General features: G+C 58.8%; 2 protein-coding genes and 1 long non-coding RNA gene across 7 annotated transcripts; 2 read left to right on the top strand and 1 right to left on the bottom strand.

Moving 5' to 3' along the window:
* Positions 1–351: 351 nt before the first annotated feature.
* LOC138813779 (uncharacterized) lies at positions 352–830 on the bottom strand. Its single transcript, XR_011367862.1, has 2 exons — positions 739–830; positions 352–558 (listed from the first exon to the last, which is right to left on the bottom strand). It is a non-coding gene; the product is annotated as an uncharacterized lncRNA (long non-coding RNA).
* Positions 831–963: 133 nt separating this feature from the next.
* Ecsit (ECSIT signaling integrator) lies at positions 964–11,331 on the top strand. 4 transcript variants are annotated; one of them, XM_070002198.1, is made up of 9 exons: positions 1,121–1,188; positions 1,702–1,829; positions 3,547–3,665; positions 4,849–5,260; positions 6,047–6,270; positions 10,042–10,099; positions 10,226–10,374; positions 10,487–10,592; positions 10,999–11,331. In XM_070002198.1, exons 3-9 carry the CDS (start codon positions 3,570–3,572, stop codon positions 11,250–11,252), a joined length of 1,299 nt encoding a protein of 432 aa, XP_069858299.1. In that variant the 5' UTR covers positions 1,121–1,188; positions 1,702–1,829; positions 3,547–3,569; the 3' UTR covers positions 11,253–11,331. The 4 variants fall into 4 exon arrangements, with proteins under 4 accessions (XP_069858298.1, XP_069858296.1, XP_069858299.1 ...); XM_070002197.1 differs by lacking the exons at positions 1,121–1,188; positions 1,702–1,829 and adding an exon at positions 964–1,049; XM_070002195.1 differs by lacking the exon at positions 1,702–1,829 and having other exon boundaries at positions 1,099–1,188.
* A 529-nt stretch (positions 11,332–11,860) lies between these two features.
* Positions 11,861–23,375, top strand: Znf653 (zinc finger protein 653). 2 transcript variants are annotated; one of them, XM_070001837.1, is made up of 9 exons: positions 11,861–12,180; positions 15,708–15,751; positions 17,855–18,070; positions 19,657–20,271; positions 20,378–20,552; positions 20,668–20,779; positions 21,806–21,920; positions 22,697–22,796; positions 22,923–23,375. In XM_070001837.1, exons 1-9 carry the CDS (start codon positions 11,879–11,881, stop codon positions 23,098–23,100), a joined length of 1,857 nt encoding a protein of 618 aa, XP_069857938.1. In that variant the 5' UTR covers positions 11,861–11,878; the 3' UTR covers positions 23,101–23,375. The 2 variants fall into 2 exon arrangements, with proteins under 2 accessions (XP_069857938.1, XP_069857939.1); XM_070001838.1 differs by lacking the exon at positions 22,923–23,375 and having other exon boundaries at positions 20,383–20,552; positions 22,697–22,789.
* Positions 23,376–24,519: the final 1,144 nt, after the last annotated feature.

Consider the following 24,519-nt stretch of genomic DNA (forward strand, 5'->3'; position numbering starts at 1 on the left):
CACACACACACACACACACACACACACACACACACACACAGGCCATCCGTGACTCCCTTCTTTTTGTTGACCCATATTCTCATGGTTATGTGCACACTTCTATAGCTTTGCTGGAGGTTTGAGACACTGTAAAGTTAAAAAAAAAACATTAAAACACATTATTCCAACACCACAAAGATACACACGTATTTGTGCACCCACAGGTGCACAGCTTTAGCACAAACACGCCACCACACAGGAACCCCAGACCTTCAGTGGTCTTAGGAAGCAAACCAGACTCCTGGGACTTCCAGATGGGGAGGGAATGGGCCCTAGGATAAATCCCTATCAGAACAGCAACACACACTGTACTTAGATGGCTGTTTTGTATAGATTAGTTCAAACATACAAGAATCCTGGCCGGGTGCCGGTGGCTCGCGCTGTCATCCCAGCTACTCAGGAGGCTGCGAGCTGAGGATCGCGGTTCAAAGCCAGCCCGGGCAGGAGAGACCGTGAGACTCAGCTCCAAGTGATCACAGAGGAAGCCAGAAGTGGTGTGGTGGTTTGAGCCAGCGACGTCTGGAAAGTCAAGCCCCAAGACGGGCAGAAAAGAAGATCAAGGTGCCACGGGAAGCGGAGAATCCCAGGCTGGGGAGAGGCGGGCCTGGCTCCGTCCGCCACCGTGTGGGGGGCGCGGGGGAATCGAACCCGGGGCTTCCCGCTCCGCGGCGGCCCCCCCCCCCCCCGGAGGAGACGCACTTCCGCTCTCCGAGGAACGCATGCGCAGACGCCCGCGGCTCACTCCGCTTCTCCAGCCGCGCTCGGGTTGAACCGTCGGTGCCTCGATGGTGTCACCTGTACCGAGGAGCAGGGGCGGCGCCCGGGCCCTGAGTTCCAGCCCCAGGGGCTCGGCTGGAACAGGCGGGGTCTCCGGCGGGCCTCCGAGGGCTGCCCCGGCCCCGGCAGCTCCCCGCGCCGCTCCCCCGGCGACCCCGCCGCACGCCTGCGTGGAGGGGACTCAAGCCTGGTTCGCCCGGAGGCGGGACCCACGTTTTTCCTCCTTCCTATTGGTGAATATCCCCTTGGGGGCGGGACTTACCCAACTGGCCTTCATGATTCGCCGTTTCTCTCTCTCTCTCTGGGTCAACATGGCGGCGCCCGCCGCTAGGACGCAGCCGGCCCGGAGTCCGTGGCCGGCCGCGTGAGGAGGTGAGGTTACGCGTGGAGGGGACTCGAACTCGAGGCGCTGGGTGTCCCGAGGGTCCCGTTCTGTGTCTGGAGTCCCCGGAAGTCGTTCGCACGGAGGGCCTCGGCTGTCAGGCGAGAGCGCTGTGACCTTTTGGGGGTGCGGGGTAGGTTGCTCGGGCAGTGACTTCCCTTGTGACCTGTTTGGCACAGAGAGGTTACGGCTGTCGCCCGAGGTCACACAGCAGTCGGCAGTGAGGCTGGCACTGGAACCTGTTTTCCCTGAGGCTCCCCCAGTGCTGGCAGCCGGCCTACGTCGGGGTTCCGATGTGTAGTGTTTCCCTTAAAATTTCCCGCTTCTTCTCAGTTGTTTGGCAATTTGTCAGGCACTAATTTACCACATGCCAGGCCCTGCCCCGATGCTGGGGACACAGCAGTAAGGAGGACACCCCACATCCCTGAGGGTGGAAGACACTGAACAAATCAGAAATAAAGTCTGGGCGCTGGTGGCTCACGCCTGTCATCCTGGCTTCTCAGCAGGCTGAGATCTGAGGATCGCGGTTCAAAGCCAGCAGGAAAGTCAGACCCTTACCTCCAGCGCATCAGCAAAAAGCCAGAAGTAGAGATGTGGCTCAAGTAGTAGAGTGTTAGCCTTGAGTAAAAAGGTAAGGACAGCACCCAGGTACTGAGTTCAAGCTCCAGGACTGACAGAAAAACAAAAACATAGGGTCTGGGAAGGCAGGTCAGTGGTAGAGCGCTTGCCTTGCATGCCTGAGGCCCTGGGTTCGATTCCTCAGCACCACATAAGCAGAAAAGGCCAGAAGTGGCGCTGTGGCTCAAGTGGTAGAGCGCTAGCCTTGAGCTGAAGAGCTGAGGGACAGCGCCCAGGCCCAGAGTTCAGGTCCCAGGACCAGAAGCCCCCCCCCCAAAAAAAAATAAAAACCAAAAAAAACAAAACCAAAAATATAAATACCTCCCTCCCTAGTGAGCCAGGTGCCAATTGCTCACAACTATATTTCTAGCTACTCAAGAGGCTGAGATCTGAAGATCATGTTTTGAAGCCAGTCTGGGCAAGAAAGTCTGAGACTCTGATCCCCATTAAACTACCAAAAGAAACAGAAATGAAGCTCTGGGTCAAGTGGTAGAACACAAGCCTTGAGCAAAAAGAAGCTCAGGAGGGCTGGGAAAGTGGCTCAGTGGTAGAGCGCTTGCCTTGCATGCATGATGTCCTAGGTTCCATTCCTCAGCACCATGTCACATAAGCAGAAAAAGCCGGAAGTGGCGCTGTGGCTCAAGTGGTAGAGCGCTCACCTTGAGCTGAAGAGCTGAGGGACAGCGCCCAGGCCCAGAGTTCAGGCCCACGACCAACAACAAAAAAAGAAGCAGCAGCTCAGGGTTCTGGGCTTGTGGCTTAGTGGTAGAGTACTTGCCTAGCATGCATGAAGCCCTGGGTTTGGTTCCTCAGCACCACATAAACAGGAAAAAGCAGAAATGGCACTGTAGCTCAAGAAGCAGAGTGCTAGCCTTGAGCAAAAGCAGCTCAGGGACAGTGCCCAGGTCCTGAGTTCAAGCCTCAGGACTGGGGGGGGGGGGTAGCGGGGGGAAGAGGGAGAAGTTTGGGACAGTGCCCAGGTCCTGAGTTCAAGCCTCAGGACTAGGGCGGGGGCAGCAGGGGGGGGGAAGAGGGAGAAGTTTGGGACAGTGCCCAGGTTCTGATTTGATTCCCAGGACTGGCACCAAAATAAATGAATAAACACATGGAAAAAAATTTTTTTTTTTGTTGGTTGTGGGACTTGAACTCAGGAGCCTGGGCACTAGCCAGACTCTTTTGCTCAAGGATAGTGCTCTACCACTTTGAGCCACAGCGCCACTCCCTGTCTCCTGGTGATTAACTGGAGACGAGTCTCACGGACTTTTTTTTTAAATTTTATTTTATTTTGTGAACATACTGTACAGAGGGGTTACAATTACATGGGCAGGATAATGCGTACATTTCTTATCAAGCATTTCAGCCTCCTCCTTTGTTTACCCTTCACATCCCTTCCCAGCCTCCCCCCCACCCCCCCACCCAATCCTCCCCACCCCCCTCACGGACTTTCTTGCTGAGATTGGCTTTGAACTGCAATCCTTAGATCTCAGCCTCTGAGTAGCTGGGATGACAGGTTTGGGCCACATCACCCAGCTCAATATTTTGTTGTTTAATGATCCAGTAGTGAAGAGCCCATTCCATGAACAATTTCCTACTGAGAGAGAATTGTGTGGCCCTGTAGACCCAGGGCCTGGGCCGGGGGCCTGGGAATCGCAGAGGCTGGCTGGCTGGCTTCCCATGGACTCTCTGCGCAGGAGGACTGCCACCTTAATGCCATCTCCTGTCTTCACCAGGTGGTGGACTGACGGTCTGAAGCATGAGCTGGGTACGGGCCACCCTGCTGGCCCGAGGCCTTTCAAAGGCCTGGGGAGGCATCGGTGCGACTCCCCTCACGGGAGCCCCCTTCTCTCAGGTAACTGCCAGTTGAGCATTCGTTGTGGGGTACGGAGGGAGGGAGGAGGCTGCGGTTTGCTCTCTGCCTGTCAGGTTGGACTGAAGCAGCGCCCTCTGAAACCGGGTGCCCGTGGCTTCACTTCAGTCAGCTCTTGTATTCGCTTTTTGAGCTAGGGGCTTGCTAACTTGGCCCGCGATGCTCTCCAGTTGCCAATTCTGTCCTTTCCTCCTGATGGCTGGGATTACAGGCATGAGCTACATATTGGGCTTGTACAGCATATTAAGGGGTGCTAGTGCACATATGGGTGAGGGTGTTAACTTTGAAATTAAGGTTGTAGGGGGCTGGGAAGGTGGCTCAGTGGTAGAGCACTTGCCTTGCATGCTTGAGGCCCTGGGTTTGATTTCTCAGCAGCACATAAGCAGAGAAAGCTGCAAGTGGCGCTGTGGCTCAAGTGGTAGAGCGCTAGCCTTAAGCTGAAGAGCTGAGGGACAGCGCCCAGGCCCAGAGTTCAGGCCCCACGACTGACCCCCCCCCCCCAAAAAAAAAAAAAAGAGCTCACCTCAGAAAATGGACCTAACTTCCTCTACCAGCCTTCATCTTGTTTTGTTTTGTGTGTGCCAGTACTGGGGCTGGTACCTGGTGCTGCTCCTTAGCTCTTTCACTCAAGGCTGGTCAAGCTCAATTTCTAGCATTTTGCTTTTTTTTTTTGCCAGTCCTGAGCCTTGAACTCTGGGCCTGAGCGCTGTATCTAACTAAGCTCCTTTTGCTCAAGGCTGGCACTTTACCACTTGAGTTATAGAACCACATGCAGCTTTTTCATTGGAGATAAAAAGACTCACAGACTGTCCTGCCCAGGCTGGCTTGGAACAGTCCTCTGATCTCAGCCTCCTGAGTAGCTAGGATTGTAGGCATGTGCCACCACATACACCTGGCTTGTTTTATTTGAGGCTGGGTCTCACGTGGAACTGGAGATCCTCCACCTGCTGAGTGCTGGGATTACAGGCATGCCCCACCACCCAGTACTGTGTCTTCTCCCACTTCAGTAATCATGGCTTTGTAACCACAGTGCCATACTAGCTCAGAGGCCCTGGGAATTACCACCATCTTCCTTTTCCAGAAAATGAAACTGACGACCCCCCCCATCTCCACCCCAGTCATTTGGGGGGTGCCAGTTTCCAGCCTGTGGTCCCTTATTCCCCAGGGGCCCCTCCAGGCCCGAGGCCTCCACTGTGGCGCAGCTGCTCCCCGCGAGGAGACGTCCCTGGCGCCCCGCCCGCCTGCGCCCCCGCGGAAGCCGGTCAAGGCCCCCCAGCCCCACGAGGAGCTGTTCGGCCCGCCGGGGGCGGATCGGAGCAAGGGGGGCTTCCTGCGCGCCCTGCAGAGCTTTTCCCAGCACAGCGTGCGCAGGCGCGGCCATGTGGACTTCATCTACTTGGCCCTGAGCAAGATGCGGGAGTTCGGCGTGGAGCGGGACCTGGCAGCCTACAACCAGCTGCTGGACGTCTTCCCCAAGGAGGTCTTCCGGCCCCGCAACGTCTTCCAGCGCATCTTTGTCCACTACCCACGGCAGCAGGAGTGCGGGATCGCGGTCCTGGAGCAGATGGAGAAATTCGGTGAGGCCTGCCCCAGCCCCCTCCCCCCGGCATCCTGGGCGCCTCTCCCCCGTTCCCTCCGCCCCAGGCTGCTCACGGAATCTTGCTGTGTGGCTTTGAACTCAGTCCACTTGTCTCAGTCTCCCAAGTGTCAGAACTACAGGCGTGTGCCACAACACCCGTCTTCACTCTCTCCTTCTGTCCTTCAGCTCTTTCCTGCCTCCTTTTTTTTTTGTTAGTCATGGGGCTTGAACTCTGGGCCTGGGCGCTGTCCTTCAGCTCAAGGCCAGCGCTCTACCACTTGAGCCACAGCGACACTTCCGGTTTCCTGGTAGTTCATTGGAGATAAGAATCTCACGGGGGGGGGGGGGGGCTGGGAAGGTGGCTCAGTGGTAGAGCACTTGCCTTGCATGCATGAGGCCCTGGGTTCAATTCCTCAGCACCACATAAGAAAAAAGCCGGAAGTGGCGCTGTGGCTCAAGTGGTAGAGCGCTAGCCTTGAGCTGAAGAGCTGAGGGACTGCACCCAGGCCCAGAGTTTGTGCCCTACAACTGGATCCCTCCCCCCCCCCCAAAAAAAAGAATCTCACGGACTTTCCTGCCCGAGCTAGCTTTGAACCGTGATCCTCAGATCTCAGCCTCCTGAGTAGCTAGGATGACAGGCGTGAGCCACCAGCGCCCTGCCTCCTTCTTTATGTCTCTCTTCTGATCCTAATCTTCCCGTCCATTACCCATCCCCTGACTTCACTATTCTCCCTCTCCCCTCTCCCCTGCCTCCCTGTGGTTCTCCCTGCATCTCCCTGCCCAGGTGTCATGCCCAACAAAGACACGGAGTTCCTGCTGATTCAGATATTTGGACGCAAAAGCTACCCCATGCTCAAGTACCTGCGTATGAGGCTGTGGTTCACCCGATTCCAAAACATCAACCCGTTCCCTGTGCCTCGCGAGCTGCCCCAGGATCCTGTGGACCTGGCCAGGCTGGGCCTGCGGCATGTGGAGCCTGACCTCAGCGCGCAGGTCACCGTCTACCAGGTATCAGTTCCAGTCTACAGCCGTCCCTGCCCATGCCCGCTGGGCCCTTCACCCACCTTGGGTGGGCAGTGCAGAACGAGTTCCCATCCCCCGCTCCACCCTCCAGTGGCTTCCCATGGCCCGTGCTTCTTGCCGTAGTGTGACCTTAATCCGTTCAGTGGCTATAAGAAAGAACCCTAGAAGCTGGGTGCTGGTGGATCACACCTGTCATCCGAGCTACTCAGGAGGCTGAGATCTGAGGATCGAGGTTCAAAGCCAGCCTGCACAGGAAAGTCCGTGACTCTTATCTCTAATTAACCACCAGAAAGCTGGAAGTGGCTCTGTGGCTCAAGTAGAGCACTCACCTTGAGGTGGATTCCTCAGGGACAGCGCCCAGGCCCAGAGTTCAAGCCCCACAACAGCCAAAAACCCAAACACCTAGAGCAGGGCTGAGGGTATAGGAAGCCCTGGGTTGCATCTCAGCATTGGGGGTGGGGGGACGTATATTTAGCTGGAAGTCCAGCTTGCATGGTGTTGACATCTGAGTTTCAGATGGATGCATACATAGAAGCTTATCACTTGTTGTCACTGGAAGCCAAGCACGGGTAGCTCACACCTGTCATCCTAGCTAATGGGAGGCTGAGATCTGAAGATCGCAGTTCGAAGCCAGCCGGGGCTGGGTAGTCTGTGGGACTCTTATCTCCAAGTAACCACTAGAAAACTGCAAGTGTTGCTGTGGCTGAAAGTGGTAGAGCATGAGCTTTGAGCAAAAGAGGTCAGGGACAGCACCTAGGTTCTGAGTTCAAGCCCCATGACCAACCAAAATAAAAAAATCACTTGGGGGCTGGGAAGGTGGCTCAGTGGTAGAGTGCTTGCCTTGCATGCACGAGGGACTGGGTTTGATTCCTCAGCACCATGTAAGTAGAAAAAGCTGGAAGTGGCGCTGTAGCTCAAGTGGTAGAACGCTCACCTTGAGCTGAAGAGCTGAATGACAGCGCCCAGGCCCAGAGTTCAGCCCCACAGCCGACCAAAAAAAAAATCAGTTGGCAAGACAGAAAGCCAGGGAAACTCAGGCCACACTCATTTGTTTTCATTTTGTTTTTGCTTTTTTTCTTTTACCTTAAGTAGTTAAACATGAATTAGATGTCTTCTATTCCTGTCCCCTCCACCTCATTCTTTGAAATAATTGTCTTTACTCACTTTTTTTTTTCTTTTTGGTACAAATCCCAGGGCTTGAACTTAGTCTTAGCTTTTTCTCTCAAGGCTGGCATCCTATCACTTGAGCCACAGCTCTATTTCCGGATATTTGGTGGTTAAGTGAAGATGAAAGTGTCTTAGATTTGTGTGCCCAGGGTTGGCTTCAAACTGATACTCAGATCTCAGCCTCCTGAGGAGTTAGGATGAGAAGTGTGAACCTCTGGTGCTTGGCTTATTTTTTGTCAGTCATGGAGCTTGAACTCAGGACCCAAGCACTGTCCCTGAGCTTTTTTTTTTTTTTTTTTTTTTGGGTCCAGTCGTGGGGTCTGAACTCTGGGCCTGGGCGCTGTCCCTCAGCTCTTCAGCTCAAGGCTAGCGCTCTACCACTTGAGCCATAGTGCCACTTCCGGCTTTTTTCTTTTTGCTTATGTGGTGCTGGGGAATCGAACCCAGGGCCTCAGGCATGCAAGGCAAGCGCTCTACCACTGAGCCAGCCACCTTCCCAGCCGTCCCTGAGCTTTTTTACTCAAGGCTAATGCTCTACTACTTTGAGTCACAATGCCACTTTTGGTTTTCTGGTAGTTAATTGGAGATGAGTCTTATGGACTTTCCTGCCCAGGCTGGCTTCAAACCATGATCCTCAGATCTCAGCCTCCTGAGTAGCTAGGATTATGAGCCATCAGTACCCAGCTTACATTTTTTTTAAAAATATTTTTTGTAAAGCCAGGCGCCGGTGGCTCATGCCTGTCATCCTAGCTACTCAGGAGGCTGAGATCTGAGGATCACAGCTCAAAGCCAGCCCTGAGACTGGCTTTGAAAGTCCATGAGACTCTTATCTCCAATAAACCACCAGAAAACCAGAAGTGGCGCTGTAGCTCAAGTGGTAGAGCACTAGCCTTGAGCTGAAGAGCACAGGAACAGTGCCCGGGACTAGAGTTCAAGCCCTCAACTGACCAAAAAATATATGTTTTTTGCAGTGCTGGGAATGAAACCTAGGGTCTTGCATCTGCTAGGCAAGCACTTTCCCACTGAGCTGAACCCCTGTTCTAGGGTTTCAGTGCCATTTCAAGTAAGGTCTGTTATTACCCTTATTTTGAAATTGGAGAGACTGAGGCACTGAGGTACAGTGACTTGGTTGAAGCCACACAGCCTGTTACAAAGCCAGGATTTTACTGTAGTGGGTGGCTCCAGGGTTCCCTCAGGGTGAGCGTGTTTGTGCGTGTATACGTGCCTGTATGTGTGTGTATACCAGTCCTAGGGCTTGAACTGATGGCCTGGGCACTGTCCCTGAGCTTTTTTTGTCCAAGGCTGGCGCTCTACTACTTGAGCCACAGCTACTTCTGGATTTGGGGGTGGTTAATTAGAGATAAGAGTCTCATGAGGGCTGGGAAGGTGGCTCAGTGGTAGAGTGCTTGCTTTGTATGCATGAGGCCTTGATTTTGATTCCTCAGTATCACATAAGCAGAAAAGGCCAGAAGTGGTGCTGTGGCTCAAGTGGTAGAGCCCTAGCCTTGAGCTGAAGAGCTGAGGGGCAGCACCTGGGCCCAGAGTTCAAGCCCCACGACTGACAAAAAAAAAAAAAAAGAAGAGTAAGAGTCTCATGAGCCAGGTACTGATGGCTCACACTTGTAATCATAACTACTCAGGAGGATGAGATCTGAGGATCGAGGGTAGATGCCAGACCAGGCAGAAAAGTCTGTGTCTGTGAGACTTTTTTTTTGGGGGGGTCCGGTTGTGGGGCCTGAACTCAGCCTGGGCGCTGTCCCTCAGCTCTTCAGCTCAAGGCTAGCGCTCTACCACTTGAGCCACAGCGCCACTTCCGGCTTTTTTTTTTTTTTTTTTTTTTGCTTATGTGGTGATGGGGAATGGTACCCAGGGCCTCAGGCATGCAAGGCAAGTGCTCTACCACTGAGCCACCTTCCCAGCCCCCTGTGAGACTCTTATATCCAATTAATCACAGAAAAAGCTGGAAATGATAGATTGCTAGCGTTGAGCAAAAAAGGAATTCAAGGATAGAGCCCAGGCCCTGAGTTCAAGCCCCAAGACTGACTTAAAAAACTTTCAGCTAGGCACTGGTAGCTCACACCTATAAATCTAGCAGTTCAGGAGGCTGAGATCTGAGGATCGTGGTTCAAAGCCAGCCTGGGCAGGAAAGTCCCTGAGACTCTTATCTCCAATAAAACCACCAGAAAACCAGAAGTGGTGCTGTAGCTCAAGTGTTAGAGCGCTCGCCTTGAGCTGAAGAGCTGAGGGACAGCACTCAGGCCCAGAGTTCAAGCCCCACAGCCAACTGACCAAAATAAATAAATAAATAAATCAGGGACTTTCCTACCCAGGCTGCCTTTGATCCATGATCCCCAGTTCTCAGCTTTCTGAGTAGCTGGGATTATAGGCTTCAGTGCCCAGCCAGTGTGACCACCTTAAATGTTGATAGCTGTGACCGCATTGGACAGAAGGGAAGAAGGGACTGGTTAGTGACATGTAGGAAGTAGCTAAGGTGTCGGTGTACTAGCATCCCTGAGGCGTCTTCCATCTCTGTCTTCTGGTGCTATATCGGCTGGGTGCCACAAGCTTCTGTCCCTGCTCTTCCCATAGATGTCTTTGCCCAATGACATGACAAGGACAGAGGAGGCCACGAAACCCCACATTGTAGGTAAGGCCCCAAGCACAGGGCAGCGAGGCCTGTGACCTTTCCCAGTCCTGCCCGTTCCCCCGGGGCCTGTGACCCGTGGCCTCCCTGGGCCTTTGGGAGCCAGTTCAAACATGGTCTCCACCGCAGGAATCCAGAGTCCGGATCAGCAGGCTGCCCTGGCCCGCCACAACCCAGCCCGGCCTGTCTTTGTGGAGGGCCCCTTCTCCCTGTGGCTCCATAATAAGTGTGTCTATTACCACATCCTCAGAGCTGACCCACTGCCCCCTGAGGAGAGGGTGAGAGCCCCCCCCCCATGGCATGGGGGGCCCTGGTGGGTGGGCTACTGGGCAGGGAGGCTTGCAAGATCCTGGGCCTCTGACCCTGCCTGCTCCCTGTACCCCGAGATAGGAAGTGGAGGAGATCCCTGAGGAATGGAACCTCTACTATCCCATGAAGCTGGACCTGGAGTATGGCAGGGGCGGCTGGGATGACTATGAGTTTGACATCGATGAAGGTAAACATCTGGCTGGGCAGGGCTCAGCACTAAACAAGCTGTGTGAGCCTCCAGGCTTAAGGCCTGAATAGGCCTGTCCCTCCTTCCAGGACTGTCCTTCATGAAACTCTACCATACTGATGATGGGGGGGGGGTTACCCCCAGGTCAGCCAGGAAACAGACAAGTTATATTTTGGGGAATTTTGAGAGTGGTGGTATGCAGAATTAGGAAGAAGCAAGCAGGCTGGACCTTTTAAGTGTGGAATGTGTGTAGTTGGGGCAGAGGGGACAGCTGGTGCAAAGGTATGGCGACATTCCACACAGATGCTTTCTCCACAGGGGGCTCGGACTTCTGGAAGGGCAGTGGACATGGGGTGAGGGGGCTGTTGCACCCCATTGCACTCTCTCTCTCTCTCTCTGCCAACAGTGGAAGAAGGCCCGATCTTCGCCATGTGCATGGCAGGTGCCCACGACCAGGCCACACTAGCCAAGTGGATCCAGGGCCTGCAGGAGACCAACCCAGCCCTGGCCCAGATCCCTGTGGTCTTCCGCTTGGCAGGAGTTTCAGGGGAGCTCCTGACACCCACAGGGACGGAGGAGCCGACTGGACCCCTTTCTGAGGGCCACCAGGACGCTGACGACCATCAACAGCCACAGCAGCAGAGTCACGGGGGATCCTGAGCACAGGCAGCGGCTCCTGGAGGCTGTGGACCGCGGGTGAACTTTTGAGTGTACAGCAAATAAAAATATTGTTGCCTGGGCTGTCTTCCCTCCTCTCTGGCGGCGCAGCATCCCTTCCCCCGATCGCCCCAGGACGCCCCACACGGGTCACACCTCCCACTCCACTGGATGGATTCCTCGGCCTCCACCACTCCGGGTCGTGGCCACGAACCTCAGCCCTTCCTTTAACGATATTAGAAAATTAACCCAGTCTGTAATCCTCAGGAGGCTGAGATCTGAGGATTGCAGCTCCAAGCCATCCCGGGAAGGAAAGACGGAGAGACCAAAAAGCCAAAAGTGGGGATGTGGTTCAAGGGGTAGAGCGCTCGCCTTGAGCGGAGAAAGCTCAGGGACAGCGCCCAGGCTCCGGATTCCAGTCCCAGGCCCGGTGCGCGCACACACAAAGGTAACCCGACAGGCAGCGGCGGGGAACCGGCCGCGCGCATGCGCAGCTCCCGCTGCCAGGCCTCCTTTGGTGCCGCCGGGCAGAGGGAGGCCGTGAGAAATTTCCCGGCGGCGCGGAAGATGCGCGCCACTTCCGGCAGGGCTCCTAACAACGGGGGAGGCTGGTAACTAGGGTGGGGGGGATGGCGGAGCGGGCGCCGGAGCCCGAGGCGGAGGCGGAGGCTGAGGCGGGAGCAGGCGGGGAGGCGGCAGCGGCCGAGGAGGGAGCGGCGGGCCGCAAGGCGCGCGGCCGGCCTCGGCTCACGGAGTCGGACCGGGCCCGGCGGCGGCTGGAGTCCCGGAAGAAGTACGACGTGCGGCGCGTGTACCTGGGCGAGGCGCACGGACCCTGGGTGGACCTGCGGCGCCGCAGCGGCTGGAGCGACGCCAAGCTCGCCGCCTACCTCATCTCGCTGGAGCGCGGCCAGCGCAGCGGCCGCCACGGGTGAGGGGGCCCGGCGAGGCAGGGAAGGACGGAGGGAGGGAGCGCGCGCGGGAGGAGACGCCCCGCCCTCGCGGCGCCCGGCCACGCCCACCCCGCCGGACGGCTCCGCCCCCTGCACCTGCGAGCTCCGCCCCGGGGGCCCAAGCTGCGGGCCTGGGTCTCCCACGGTCGGACTCGGGACGCGCCTGGCTCGCGGCTCCACCCCCAATCCTCGGCGGCCCAATCCTAGGATGTGCCCAGCCTCCTGGCCCGCCTTCTGGGCAGGAGGCCCCGCCCCCCAGAACTCTGCCTGACCAATCTCCTCCTGGCCCCACCTCCAGTCATTGTAATCGCCCAATGGCTGGAGAGGTGTTCCGGCGTCCTGAGGCGGCTGACGTCCCGCGGCGGGCCTCGGATTTCACTGGTCTCCAAAACTCCACGCTTGGCCTGGGACTCCGATTAACCTTAAGGTTCTAAAGCCCTGTATGGGATGGTGTATGTCCCATCTACCTGGGGTCCCCTCAGTCTTCCGACTCCTGGGGAGCAACTCAGCCCTCAGAGGCTCAGGTGGGCTTGAGTGAAGCTGGTCGAGTGGATGAAGTTTTTACCCTCCTGCCTTAGAGGGTGATGGGAGACGTGAGCTAAAGAGGCCGGCAGTGTGGGTCAGTGGTTAAGAGAGTTTGCCTGACACATGCAGGGCCCGGCACCACAAACAGGAAACAAATAGTGTGTCAAAGTCTGCCATGAGTTTAGAACAGGGCGGGGCACGGTGAGCCCAGTGAATAGTAGCTGTTACATTGATGGAAACGGTGTTGCAGTGAAATCTCGTTCTACTTTGCTATGTATGTTTCTCTGTGGGTTAAGAATCACTAGATCTTGCTAAACTGTACCCGATTCCTATAGGGGGTTTGAACTCAGGGCCTTTTGCTCTTTCACTCCAGCCCTACTTTTTGCTGGGTAATTCCAGGTGGAGTCTGTGAGCCTTTTCTGCCCAGGCCTTAAATCTTGTTCCTCCAGATCTCAGCCTCCTGAGTTGCCAGTATTACCTGTGTGAGCTATACCAGTGCCTCAACTAACAAGGAGGTGTTTTTGTGCCAGTCCTGGAGCTTGAACTCAGAACCTACACATTAGTTCTGAGCTTTTCTACCATCTGAGCCATTAGCTCCACTTTGGGCTTTTTGGTGGTTCATTGGAGATAAGAGTGTCACGGACTTTCCTGCCTGGGCTGACTTTGAACAGTGAACCTCAGTGTTCTCTATTCTGAGTAGTTAGGCGCCCCACAGGAGGGTTTTTGTTGGTGGTGTTTAGACAGGATTTGCTGGAAATGGAACCCAGGGCTTCTCTTATGCTAAATCCTCAGTCTACCACTGAGCTATACCTCCAGCCAGGCAATTAATCATCTCTAATCTGCAATTAATCACCAAAAATCTGGAAGTGGAGCTGTGACTCAACTGGTAAGAGTGCTTGCCTTGGTTAAAAAAGCTAAGGGATGAGGCCAGTAAGGTGGCTCAGTGGTAGAGTGCTTGCCTTGCACATATGAGGCTCTGAGTTCAATTCCTTAGCACCACATAAGCAAAAGGCCAGAAGTGGCGCTGTGTCTCAAGTGGTAGAGTGATAGCCTTGAGTTGAAGAGCTGAGGGAAAAAAAAAAAAAAAAAAAAAAAAGAGCTGAGGGACATTGCCCAGGACCAGAGTTCAGGCCCCATGACTGGCAAAAAAGCAAAAAACCAAAACAAAAAGTTAAGGGAGCCGGGTGCTGGTGGCTCACACCTGTAATCCTAGTTATTTATGAGGCTGAGATCTGAGGATCTCGGTTCAAAGCCAGCCCAGATGGGAAAGTCCACGAGACTCTTATCTCTTAACTACCAGAAAACCAGAAGTGGCACTGTGGTTCAAGTGGTAGAGCACTCCCCCTGAGCTGAAGAACTCCAGGACAGTGCTCAGGCCCATTGTTCAAGCCCACGACTGACAAAAAAAATAAAAGCTGGGCTGGGAAGGTAGCTCAGTGGTAGAGTGCTTGCCTCACATTCATGAGGCCCTGGGTTCCATTCCTCAGCACCACATATACAGAAAAAGCTGGAAGTGGCGCTGTGGCTCAAGTGGTAGAGCACTTGCCTTGAGATAAAGAGCTGAGGGACAGCGCCCAGGCCCAGAGTTCAAGCCCTAGGACCAAACTAAATAAATAAAATAAAAGCTAAGGGAAGAAATGTGGCTTAGTGGTAGAGTACTTGCCTAGCATGCATGAAGCCTTGGGTTTGATTCCTCAGCACCACAGACACAGAAAAGGCTGGAGGTGGAGCTGTGCTTCAAGTGGTAGAGTGCCAGCCTTGAGCAAAAAGAAGCTCATGAACAGAGCCCAGACCCTGAGTTCAAGCCCAGCACTGGCCAAAAAAAAAAAAAAAAGCTAAGGGGACTGGGCACTGGTGCACAGGGGCTCCCGCCTGTCATCCTAGCTATTCAGGAAGTTGAGATCTGAGGACCTCGGTTCAAAGCCAGCTGGGGCAGAAAAGTCCTGGAGAGACTCATCTCCAACTAACCAGGCAAAAAACTAGAAGTGGCGCTGTGGCTCAAAGTGGTAGAGCCCTAGTCTTGAACAAAAGAGCTCAGGGACAGCACCCAGGTCCTGAATTCAAGCCTCATGACCAACTGAAAAAGCTAAGGCTTAGGCTCTGAGTTCAGGCCCCAGAATCAGCACAAAAAAAATCAACTCCCCTAAGTCTGCGAGCACACAGTCAAGGTGCTGAGCCGCAGCCAGAGTGGGAAGTCCGTGAGGCCAGTCCGTGTGACATCCAGGTCCTCAGGAGGCCCTGGCCTGACCCTCTTCCACCAGGGCCTAAGGAACAGCATGGCTTCCGACAGCAGCTCTACACATACCACCTCCCACTTCTGTAGATCAGGAGCCTGGCACATCGGTACGGGGCCCTGCCCTCGGGCAGGTGAAGCCAAACTCAAGGTGCTCGGTGCTCTGGGCCTGGGCGCTGTCCCTCAGCTCTTCAGTTCAAGGCTAGTGCTCTACCACTTGAGCCACAGCGCCACTTCTGGCTTTTTCTGCTTATGTGGTACTGAGAATTGAACCCAGGGCCTCCTGCATGCAAGGCAAGCACTCTACCACTGAGCCACCTTCCCAGCCCCCCCCTTTTTTTTGTCAGTCATGGGGCTTGAACTCTGGGCCTGGGCGCCGTCCCTCAGCTCTTCAGCTCAAGGCTAGTGCTCTACCACTTGAGCCACAGCCCCACTTCTGGCTTTTTCTGCTTATGTGGTTTTCTGGTGGTTCATTGGAGATAAGAGTCTCAGGGACTTTCCTGCCCAGGCTGGCTTTGAACCACGATCCTCAGATCTCAGCCTCCTGAGTAGCTGGGATGGCAGGCATGAGCCACGGGCGCCTGGCTAGTTCTTTTGCTTTCAGTTTGGGTCTCCTCCTTGCCCGGCCAGGGCCTGTGACACACGCTCAGATGGGCACAGGCACACGACTTTCTCTCCTTATTTGTCATCAGTCAGGAACGGTCCACCTTGACCTAACCTCACCCTCCTTGCTTCTCTCCATTGCAGGAAGCCTTGGGAGCAAGTCCCCAAAAAGCCAAAGCGGAAGAAAAGTAAGTAGCACTTGCTTCTGCCTAGTACGAGGCCAGGAGAGGGGAGGGAGGACAAGGGAGGCCCCGAGAGGCCAAGACACCGCCGTAGGCTGCACAGTCTGATGGCCCTGGCCGGACCCTACCCCAGCTTGACCATCTGCATGTCCCCTTCGCGCCCCTGTGTGGAGTTTGCCAGGACAGGATGAGCAGAGGGGACAACTTGTACAAAGGCACAAGATGGTTCTTCATGGGCCAGCTGGGGCCCAGCACAGAGAGGGATTGAAGGCCGACTAGACAGGGAGTAGGTCCCGGGAGATGGAAATCTCAGCGACCCCTAAGAGTTCTGTCTCTCCTTCCATATTCTCCAACTTTGGGATCTGGGGGGCCAATTGGGGGCTACACAGGAAGGAGCCCCACCCGGCAAGGCCGGAACCCTGCGGTTGAGAGCAGAGCACTTGAGATGCCTCAGCCGCAGAGAGCTGCCCTGGCCCCGCCTCCCTCAGGGTCCCGCACATAGAGTGGAGCTAACACCTTGGGCCTGGGGCTGGGAAGGTGGCTCAGGGGCAGAGCACTTGCCTTGCATGCATGAAGCCCTGGGTTTGATTCCTCAGCACCCCATAAGCAGAAAAAGCTGGAAGTGGCGCTGTGGCTCAAGTGGTAGAGTGCTAGCCTTGAGCTGAAGAGCTGAGGGACAGCGCCCAGGCCCAGAGTTCAGGCCCCATGATCGAGGAAAAAAAAAAAAAGAACTTATACCTTAATGAAAAAGAGGTAGGGGCCAGGTGCTGGTGGCTCACACCTGTCATCGTAGCTACTCAAGAGGCTGAGATCTGAGGATCGAGGTTTGAAGCCAGCCTGGACAGGAAAAGCCAAGAGACTTTTTTTTTTGTCTCTCTACCACTAGGCCACCTTCCCAGACCCCTGGGAGACTCTTATTTCCAATGAACCAACCAAAAAGCCAGAAGTGGAGCTGTGGCTCAGGTGGTAGAGCACCAGCCTTGAATGAAAAGAAGGTCATGGACAGAAACTAGGCCCTAAGTTCAAGCCCCATGACCAATGGAAGGAAGGAGGAAGGGAGGGAAAAGAAAAGTAAAAGTGGCTGGGAAGGTGGCTAAGTGGTAGAGTGTTTGCCTCCCATGCATGAGGCCCTGGATTCGATTCCTCAGGGCCACATATACAGAAAAAGCCAGAAGTGGTGCTGTAGCTCAAGTGGTAGAGTGCTAGCCTTGAGCAAAAGAAATTCAGGGACAGTGCCTAGGCCCTGAGTTCAAGCCCCAGGACTAGCACAAAAAAAGAAATAGAAAAAGCAAAGCAAAAGCGTTAGGGCGTGTGGCTGGGAACACCACTGCGGTTCCCTGGGGGCTGCAGACCCTGAGCCTCATCCTGAAGGCTCAGCATCTCCTCCAGACCCCTCCCCATCTCCTGCTCCTGGCGGGGGGGGGGGGGGGGGGGGGGTAGCCACACCTCCCTCCCACTTGGAGGGACGGGACCAGCCCTGCCTGGTTTCCCTGGTTCCTGACTGCCCCTCTGACCCACCGCCACTGCCCAGCCATGAAGTGGCAGAGCCACGATTTGAACCCAGGCTGTAACCACCTTCCCATAGAACCCTCTCACCCTGCACACATTTGTGTGCCGGGCCTTGGACAAAACAGTCAAATGTCCCAGCCTTTGGGGAGCTGTATTCTGGGGGGCGGGGGAGTAGACCTGGGGGCAAGGGAGTGGCACATGGGGGAGACCTGAGTGAAGGCAGGGGAGCAGGGCGGGTGGGGGAGGAAGAGGGTGCACCCTGTGCAAAGGCCCTGAGGCAGGGCCCCGCCATTCCCCCCCCCCCATGCACACACTCATTGCTCCTGGGTGCCCTCTGGTGGTTGTGTGGGAAGTGAGGGCAGGGTAAGGGAGACGCCGATGAAGAGCATTGCCGTGCTAAGGAGGAGCACCTACTGCGTGCTAGGCGCCGTGGGTTCTCTGAGGACACCCAGTGAGCCATCCCTGTGTCTCCACACCCAGGCACACGGTTTGTCTCTCCTATCAGCCTCAGTTTCCCCCTCTAGAAACTGGGTGCAGGACTGGGGCGTGCGTCAGCCACGCCGTCCCCGGGCGCCCTGACCCCCCCACCCGTGTCCCCAGGGCGGCGGCGCAACGTGAACTGCCTGAAGAACGTGGTGATCTGGTACGAGGACCACAAGCACCGCTGCCCGTACGAGCCGCACCTGGCCGAGCTGGACCCCACCTTCGGCCTGTACACCACGGCCGTGTGGCAGTGCGAGGCCGGCCACCGCTACTTCCAGGACCTGCACTCGCCCCTCAAGCCGCTCAGCGACTCGGAGCCCGACAGCGACAAAGGTGGGGGGGCGGGAGGATGGGTGAGGACACGGAGGGGGAGGGGGATGAGGAGGGAGAGAGACGGGGACACCGAGGGGGAGGGGCTCCGTGGGTGAGGACCCCAGGCCGTGAGGGCCTAGCGGCTGGCGCTGGGGGTGTGAGCCGGCACAGTCCCCGCGTCTCCCACCGCGGTGCTGGGCGGAGGCCGGCGCGGCTGGAGCCGAGGGCGTCCAGCTTGCGGAGCAGGGTTCTGCTCCTGCCATCGTGCCCCTAGCTCGTTTTTGTTTGTTCTTTTTTCACTTTACTTTTCACCTCGTGCAGCCTCAGACCGTGGTCCTCCTACTTATGCCTCCTGCCCGCCTGGCTGGCTGGCGGGGATGACGGGGTAGCCCACCACCCCCGGCCCACTGGTTGAGCTGAGGGGCGTCAAGCTAGCTTTTCTGTCCGGGCTGGCCACAGGTGCTCGCAGCGTCCGCTTTGCACGGCCAGGATGGCAGCATAAGCCACCACGCTTGGCCGGGTCCCTCCCTCCATCTCCGTTTCCTCCTCCTCCCTGGCTGTCTCAGACTCCTTCCTTCCTTCCCGTCCTCCTCCTCCCTGCCCCTCCCCCTGCCGAGGCTCGCCCTGGGCTGACTGCCCACTGAAGGCCAAGGAGGGACTCTGGGGAGGACCCACCTGGCCCAGTGGAGCCCCAGACCCCCATGGGGTGGGGGAGGGCCCCCTGCTGCCTCCGGGCCGCGGCATGGCCCAGTGGGTCAGCCACCAGGGCGGGGCCCGCTGCCAGGCCCCGGGTGGGTCAGCCACCAGGGCGGGGCCGCGCTGGCAGGCAACATGGAGCAGGTGGCGTCCCAGCTGGCCGAGGGGAAGCCGTGGGCGAGAGGTGTCCCTGGTGGGCCCCCACGCCCACAGCCGCCCCACTGCGCATGGGCCAGGCTCCCGGCAGCATGCAGTGCCCCGCCCCCCCACCTGTCACATCCCCCACCGGGCCGCACTCCAGGGCTGCCCCAGCCCCCCAACCCCCACAGCCCTGGCCTCAGCCCGCACCAGCCCACGTGCAGCCACCCGGCTGGAATAGGGTGGCGCCTAAACCCATTAGGTGTATGCCAGTACTGGGACTTGAACTCGGGGACCTGGCCACTGTCCGTTAGCTTTCTAGCCCAAGGCTGGCATTCTGCCTCTCAAGCCAAGCTTCCAAGCTGGCATTTTGCTGGTTCATTGGAGACAATCTCAAAGACTCTTCTACCTGGGCTGCCTTTGAACAGCCTTCTGTGTAGCTGGGATTACAAATGTCATTTTTTTTCTTTTTGTCACTCGTGGTCTTGAACTCTGGGCCTGGGCGCTGTCCCTCAGCTCTTCAGCTCAAGGAGAGCACTCTACCACTTGAGCCACACCGCCACTTCCGGTTTTCTGATGGTTTCTTGGAGAAAAGAGTCTCATGGACTTTCCTGCCCCGGCTGGCCTTGACCCTCAATCCTCAGATCTCAGCCTCCTGAGTAGCTAGGATGACAGGCGTGAGCCACCGGCCCCCGCTACAGTGTCCAATTCCAAGAAACGCCAGTGGCCACGGCCACTATGGTCACGGCCCCCCTTTCTTGTCTTCCCTGCAGTGGGCAATGGTGTGGGGGCCAGCAGCTCCCCCTCGTCCAGCTCGGGCTCAGGCTCGGACTCTGAGGACGCACCGGAGGCCCAGCCTGTGAGAACGGCGGCGGTGGCGGCGGCCGTGACCCCCACCAGCCCAGTGGGCAGCAGCGGGCTCATCACACCCGACGGCGTGCACATCCCCTTCGGCGTGCACCACGTGGAGAGCCTGGCGGAGCAGGGCGCCCCGCTGGGCCCCAACCCCGCGGGCAGCGGCCCCGAAGCCTTGGAGACCGTGGTGTGCGTGCCCGTGCCCGTGCAGGTGGGCGCCGGCCCCAGCACCCTCTTTGAGAATGTACCCCAAGAGGCGCTGGGCGAGGTGGTGGCCAGCTGTCCCGTGCCCGGCATGGTGCCCGGCTCGCAGGTCATCATCATCGCCAGCCCCGGCTACGACGCCCTCACGGCCGAGGGCATTCACCTCAATGTGGCCGCGGGGAGCGGCACCCCCAGCGGCGGCCTCGGCGAGGAGCTGCCCTGTGCCATGATGGAAGGGGTGGCCGCCTACACCCAGACGGAGCCCGAGGGCAGCCAGCCCAGCACCCTGGACGCCACCGCCATAGCCAGCAGCATCGAGGCCAAGAAAGGTCTGGGGGCGCGCCCACCCCCCCATGGCGGCCTCGGGGCAGGGATCGGGGAGGACCCGGCATGGCTGGGGGCCCCACCGACACCCGCCCTGTGTCCACCCCCTAGAGAAGGAGGACCTGTACCTGCTCAAGAGGGAGAAGGAGGAGCTGGCAGCCCCTGGGCTGGCGGAGCTGGCGGCCACGGTGCCCGAGAGCGCAGAGGCCGAGGCGGACGGGGAGGAGCTGGACGGCGGCGGGGCCATGTCAGCCATCATCTACGAGATCCCCAAGGAACCGGAGAAGTGGGTGCCGGGATGGCCGGGTTGGGGCACGGGCGAGGAGCTCCCTGCGAGCCCCGAGCCTGCCCCGGGGGTTCGATGGCCGCACAGCTTGGGGTGGGGGCCCTTCCTCTCCCAGGCGGCGTCGGAGCAAGCGCGCTCGCGTGACGGATGCGGACGGCCTGCTGGAAATGTTCCACTGCCCCTACGAGGGCTGCAGCCAGGTCTACGTGGCCCTCAGCAGCTTCCAGGTGAGGCTCCCCCCCATATGCCCCACGTCACCCCCCGGGCAGGGCTGGCCCCCGGTCTGTGCCCGTGAACCCACGTCATCCCGCGGGCAGGGCTGGCCCTGGGTCTGTTTCCGTGAACCCACGTCACCCCCGGGGCAGGGCTGGCCCCCAGTCTGTGCCCGTGAACCCACGTCACCCCCGGGGCAGGGCTGGCCCCCAGTCTGTGCCCGTGAACCCACATCACCCCCGGGGCAGGGCTGGCCCCCGGTCTGTGCCCGTGAACCCACGTCACCCCCGGGGCAGGGCTGGCCCTGGGTCTGTTTCCGTGAACCCCCCTTCCCCCCCCAGGGCAGGGCTGGCCCCCGGTCTGTGCCCGTGAACCCACATCATCCCCAGCGTCTTGTCAAGCCGCCGTCTTGCAGGACATCCCCGACCCGTGTCCACACACTCCCAGAAAGCGCCGTCCAGCACCAGGACCTCAGGCCCGTGGCTTGCCCTTACCCTGGACCCTGCACCCCAGGGCAGAGACAGACCTGTGCCCGGGCCTGGCACAGAAGCCAGCACAGTAGGCCTTTGAGTGTGCCAAGCCGTATTTTCACCAAGCCACTATTGAATGCCTACTGCGTGCCAGCCTACACCCGACCTGCAGTAGGGACTTGTGAAAGCTACTCCTGGACCAGGGCCCGTGGTTCACACCTGTCATCCTAGCTACTCAGGAGGCTGAGATCTGACGATTGAGCTTCAAAGCCAGCCCAGGCAGGAAAGGCAGTGAGACTCATCTCCAATAAACTACTCAGAAAACCAGAAGTGGCGCTGTGGCCCAAGTGGTAGAGCGCTCACCTTGAGCTGAGAGCTGAGGGACAGCGCCCAGGCCCAGAGTTTAAGATCTACCACAGACCAAAAAAAAGCTGCTCCAGATACCTTGCTCAGTAGCCCAGGGAGCCTCCCCTCCTCCAGCCTGCGAACCAGCTGCCCTCATCTCCCCCACCTTCCCGAGCCCCTCCCACGGGGCGCAGCACCCACCTCCTCCTGCCCCTCTCACCCCAGAACCATGTCAACCTTGTGCACCGGAAAGGGAAGACCAAAGTGTGTCCTCACCCTGGCTGCGGCAAGAAGTTCTACCTATCCAATCACCTGCGGCGGCACATGATCATCCACTCAGGTCAGGCCCAGCTGCCAGCCAGGGACCAGGGTGGGGGCCTGGGAGCCAGGGCTGCAGCAGGCAGGGCCGGTGTCTCTTCATCCCAGCACAGTGGAGGCTGAGACAGGAAGATCAAGAATTAGAGACCAGCCTCAGCCACTGAGCATGACCCTATATCTAAAACGAGAAAGAAGCTGGGCACCAGTGGCTCACGCCTATAATCCTAGTTACTCAGGAGGCTGAGATCTGAGGATCACAGTTTGAAGCCAGCTGGAGCAGAAAAGTCCCCGTGAGACTCTCCAGTGAAGCACCCAAAAACCAGAAGTGGCGCTGTGGCTCAAGGGGTAGAGTGCTGGCCTTGAGCTGAAGAGCTGAGGGACAGCGCCCAGGCCCAGAGTTCAAGCCCCATGACCGCCCCCCCCCAAAAAAGAGGACTTTTTGATGATTCTTTGGAAATAAGAGTTTCACGGACTTTCCTGCCAGGGCAGGCTTCAGACGGGGATCCTCAGGTCTCAGCCTCCAGAGTAACTTGGATTTTCATAGTAAATTACCCCCAAGAGCAAACCTTAGAACAAATTCCAGCCCATTCCTATCCAGGTCCTTTGTATCCAAATTCGAATCCCAGCTCTGGTTGGTTGGCATGGCTGGGAAGTTGAGCGCCCACTTTGTATTGCCCAACCTTAGCAACATGGGCAGCCGGAGCCCTGTGGGAGATGGGGAGTTGGGTAGAGCTGCGTCCCTGCGACCCCAGAGCCCCCTCCACAGCCCCTCAGCCGCGTCTCCCGCCCTGTCCGCAGGTGTGCGTGAGTTCACCTGCGAGACCTGCGGCAAGTCCTTCAAAAGGAAGAACCACCTGGAGGTCCACCGGCGCACGCACACGGGCGAGACGCCCCTGCAGTGAGTGACAGGCAGCGGGGCGCGGGGATTGGGTGGGGGATCTCGGAGGGCGGGGCCTCGCCGGGCGGCCCCGCCCTGGCGGCCCCGCCCTCACCCCGCCCCTTCGCGCGGCTCCGGCGCCGGCAGGTGCGAGATCTGCGGGTACCAGTGCCGGCAGCGCGCGTCGCTCAACTGGCACATGAAGAAGCACACGGCCGAGGTGCAGTACAACTTCACGTGCGAGCACTGCGGGAAGCGCTTCGAGAAGCTGGACAGCGTCAAGTTCCACACGCTCAAGAGCCACCCGGACCACAAGCCCGCCTGACCCCTCCCAGCCGCCCACCGCCGCCCCTATTTATTCGTCCGCTTGGACACCGTGTGACTGGACCGCCCGGCCGGGGAAGAGCCCCGAGCAGCCGCCGCGGGGGTGCCGGGCCGCGGGCCGGAAGGAGGCGCCCCCCCAGCTCCCCGGGCCCGGGGCTGGTCCCCCCTCCCACGCCCGCCCGGTCACATCCCAGCTCCGGAACTGTCGCGGGCTGCGCTGCGCTGCGGGAACTGTGTGTGGAGAAGGGCGAGATTAAAGCGTGAGAAGGGAGACGATGCCTTTCTCCCAGGCCGGGTGCGAGGGGAGCGTGCGCCGCTCGCGGCGTCCCTTCCGGTGAGGGCCCTCAGCCCCGCACGCGGGCTCTCCCTCCGGAGCGGGGGGGGGGGGGGCCGGGGGGCTCGCTCCCGACGGCTCCTCAGCCCCGAGCTGTGCAGTTAGAACCCCCCACCCCCGTGAGACCCCCCCGTGAGACCGCCGCGAGCGCGGCACTGAGCGCAACACCGAGGCATCGGTTTCGGGGCTGCCATTGCGGTCTCGGGGCCCGGAGGGTCTCCCTGAGGAGAGACCCCCAAGACCCGTCCCCGGAGGAGAGCTGGGAGAGGCCGATCTCAGGCGGGAAGAGCCGCCGCCAGGGCCGGGCCCCGAAGCAGACGTGTTCTCGGAACGGGAAGCCGCAGGGGAAGGGGTGCGGGGCCCTGACCCCACTTCCGCGGCGGGGGGGGGGGAGACGGGGAGGCGCGGCCGCCAGGTGGCGCGCGCGAGCCGCCCGGGCCTCCGGGGCACGTGCTCCCGGGAGCCCTGCGGCCCCCGTGGGGGTGGGGGGGCCGCGGCTCTGCCTCCAGTCTGGCCGGGGCGGGAGGGGCTATGCCTCGGCCGTGGACAGAAGTCCGCGAGGCTGGGCCAGCCGGGCGGCCGTGGCCGGCCCCGCCGCGGGGGGCGGGAGGAGGGAGCGGAGGTCGCCCAGGCTCGGCCCCAGCCGGCAGTTTCCATGGGAACCGCAGCGGGGTCTGCGCCCCCCGGGGTGGCTCCGCGCCCGGCACAGCTACTGACCCGACGGGAGCCCTGGGGAGCCCCGGGTTAGGGTGTGCGGGGCGGGGGGGGGTAAGCTATGGCTTGGGGTCCCTAGCACCCGCCTCCAAGGCGCCCCAAGCGCGGCCGCCCCGGCCGCCGCCGCCCCCCGCGCCGGCGCCGGGACTGGCCTGTGCCCGCCCTCCGCGCGGCGGCTCCCCCGCGGTGCGCGCGCTCTCATTGGCTCCGTCTCTGGGGCGTCTTGCGGCCATTGGTTCTCTCCGAAGCCGTTTCTGATTGGTTCATATTAGTCCCTACTCCCTGGTGGTACTCTTGACAATCTGGACTTCCCCCGGGAGGAACGGGAACCGCAGCGGGGTGGGGTCTGGAACTCTGGCGAAGGCGCTGGGC

This window comes from Dipodomys merriami, unplaced genomic scaffold, assembly GCF_024711535.1.
Source record: "Dipodomys merriami isolate MVZ:Mamm:240054 unplaced genomic scaffold, mDipMer1.0.p SCAF_6, whole genome shotgun sequence".
Classification (NCBI taxonomy): Eukaryota; Metazoa; Chordata; class Mammalia; order Rodentia; family Heteromyidae; genus Dipodomys; species Dipodomys merriami.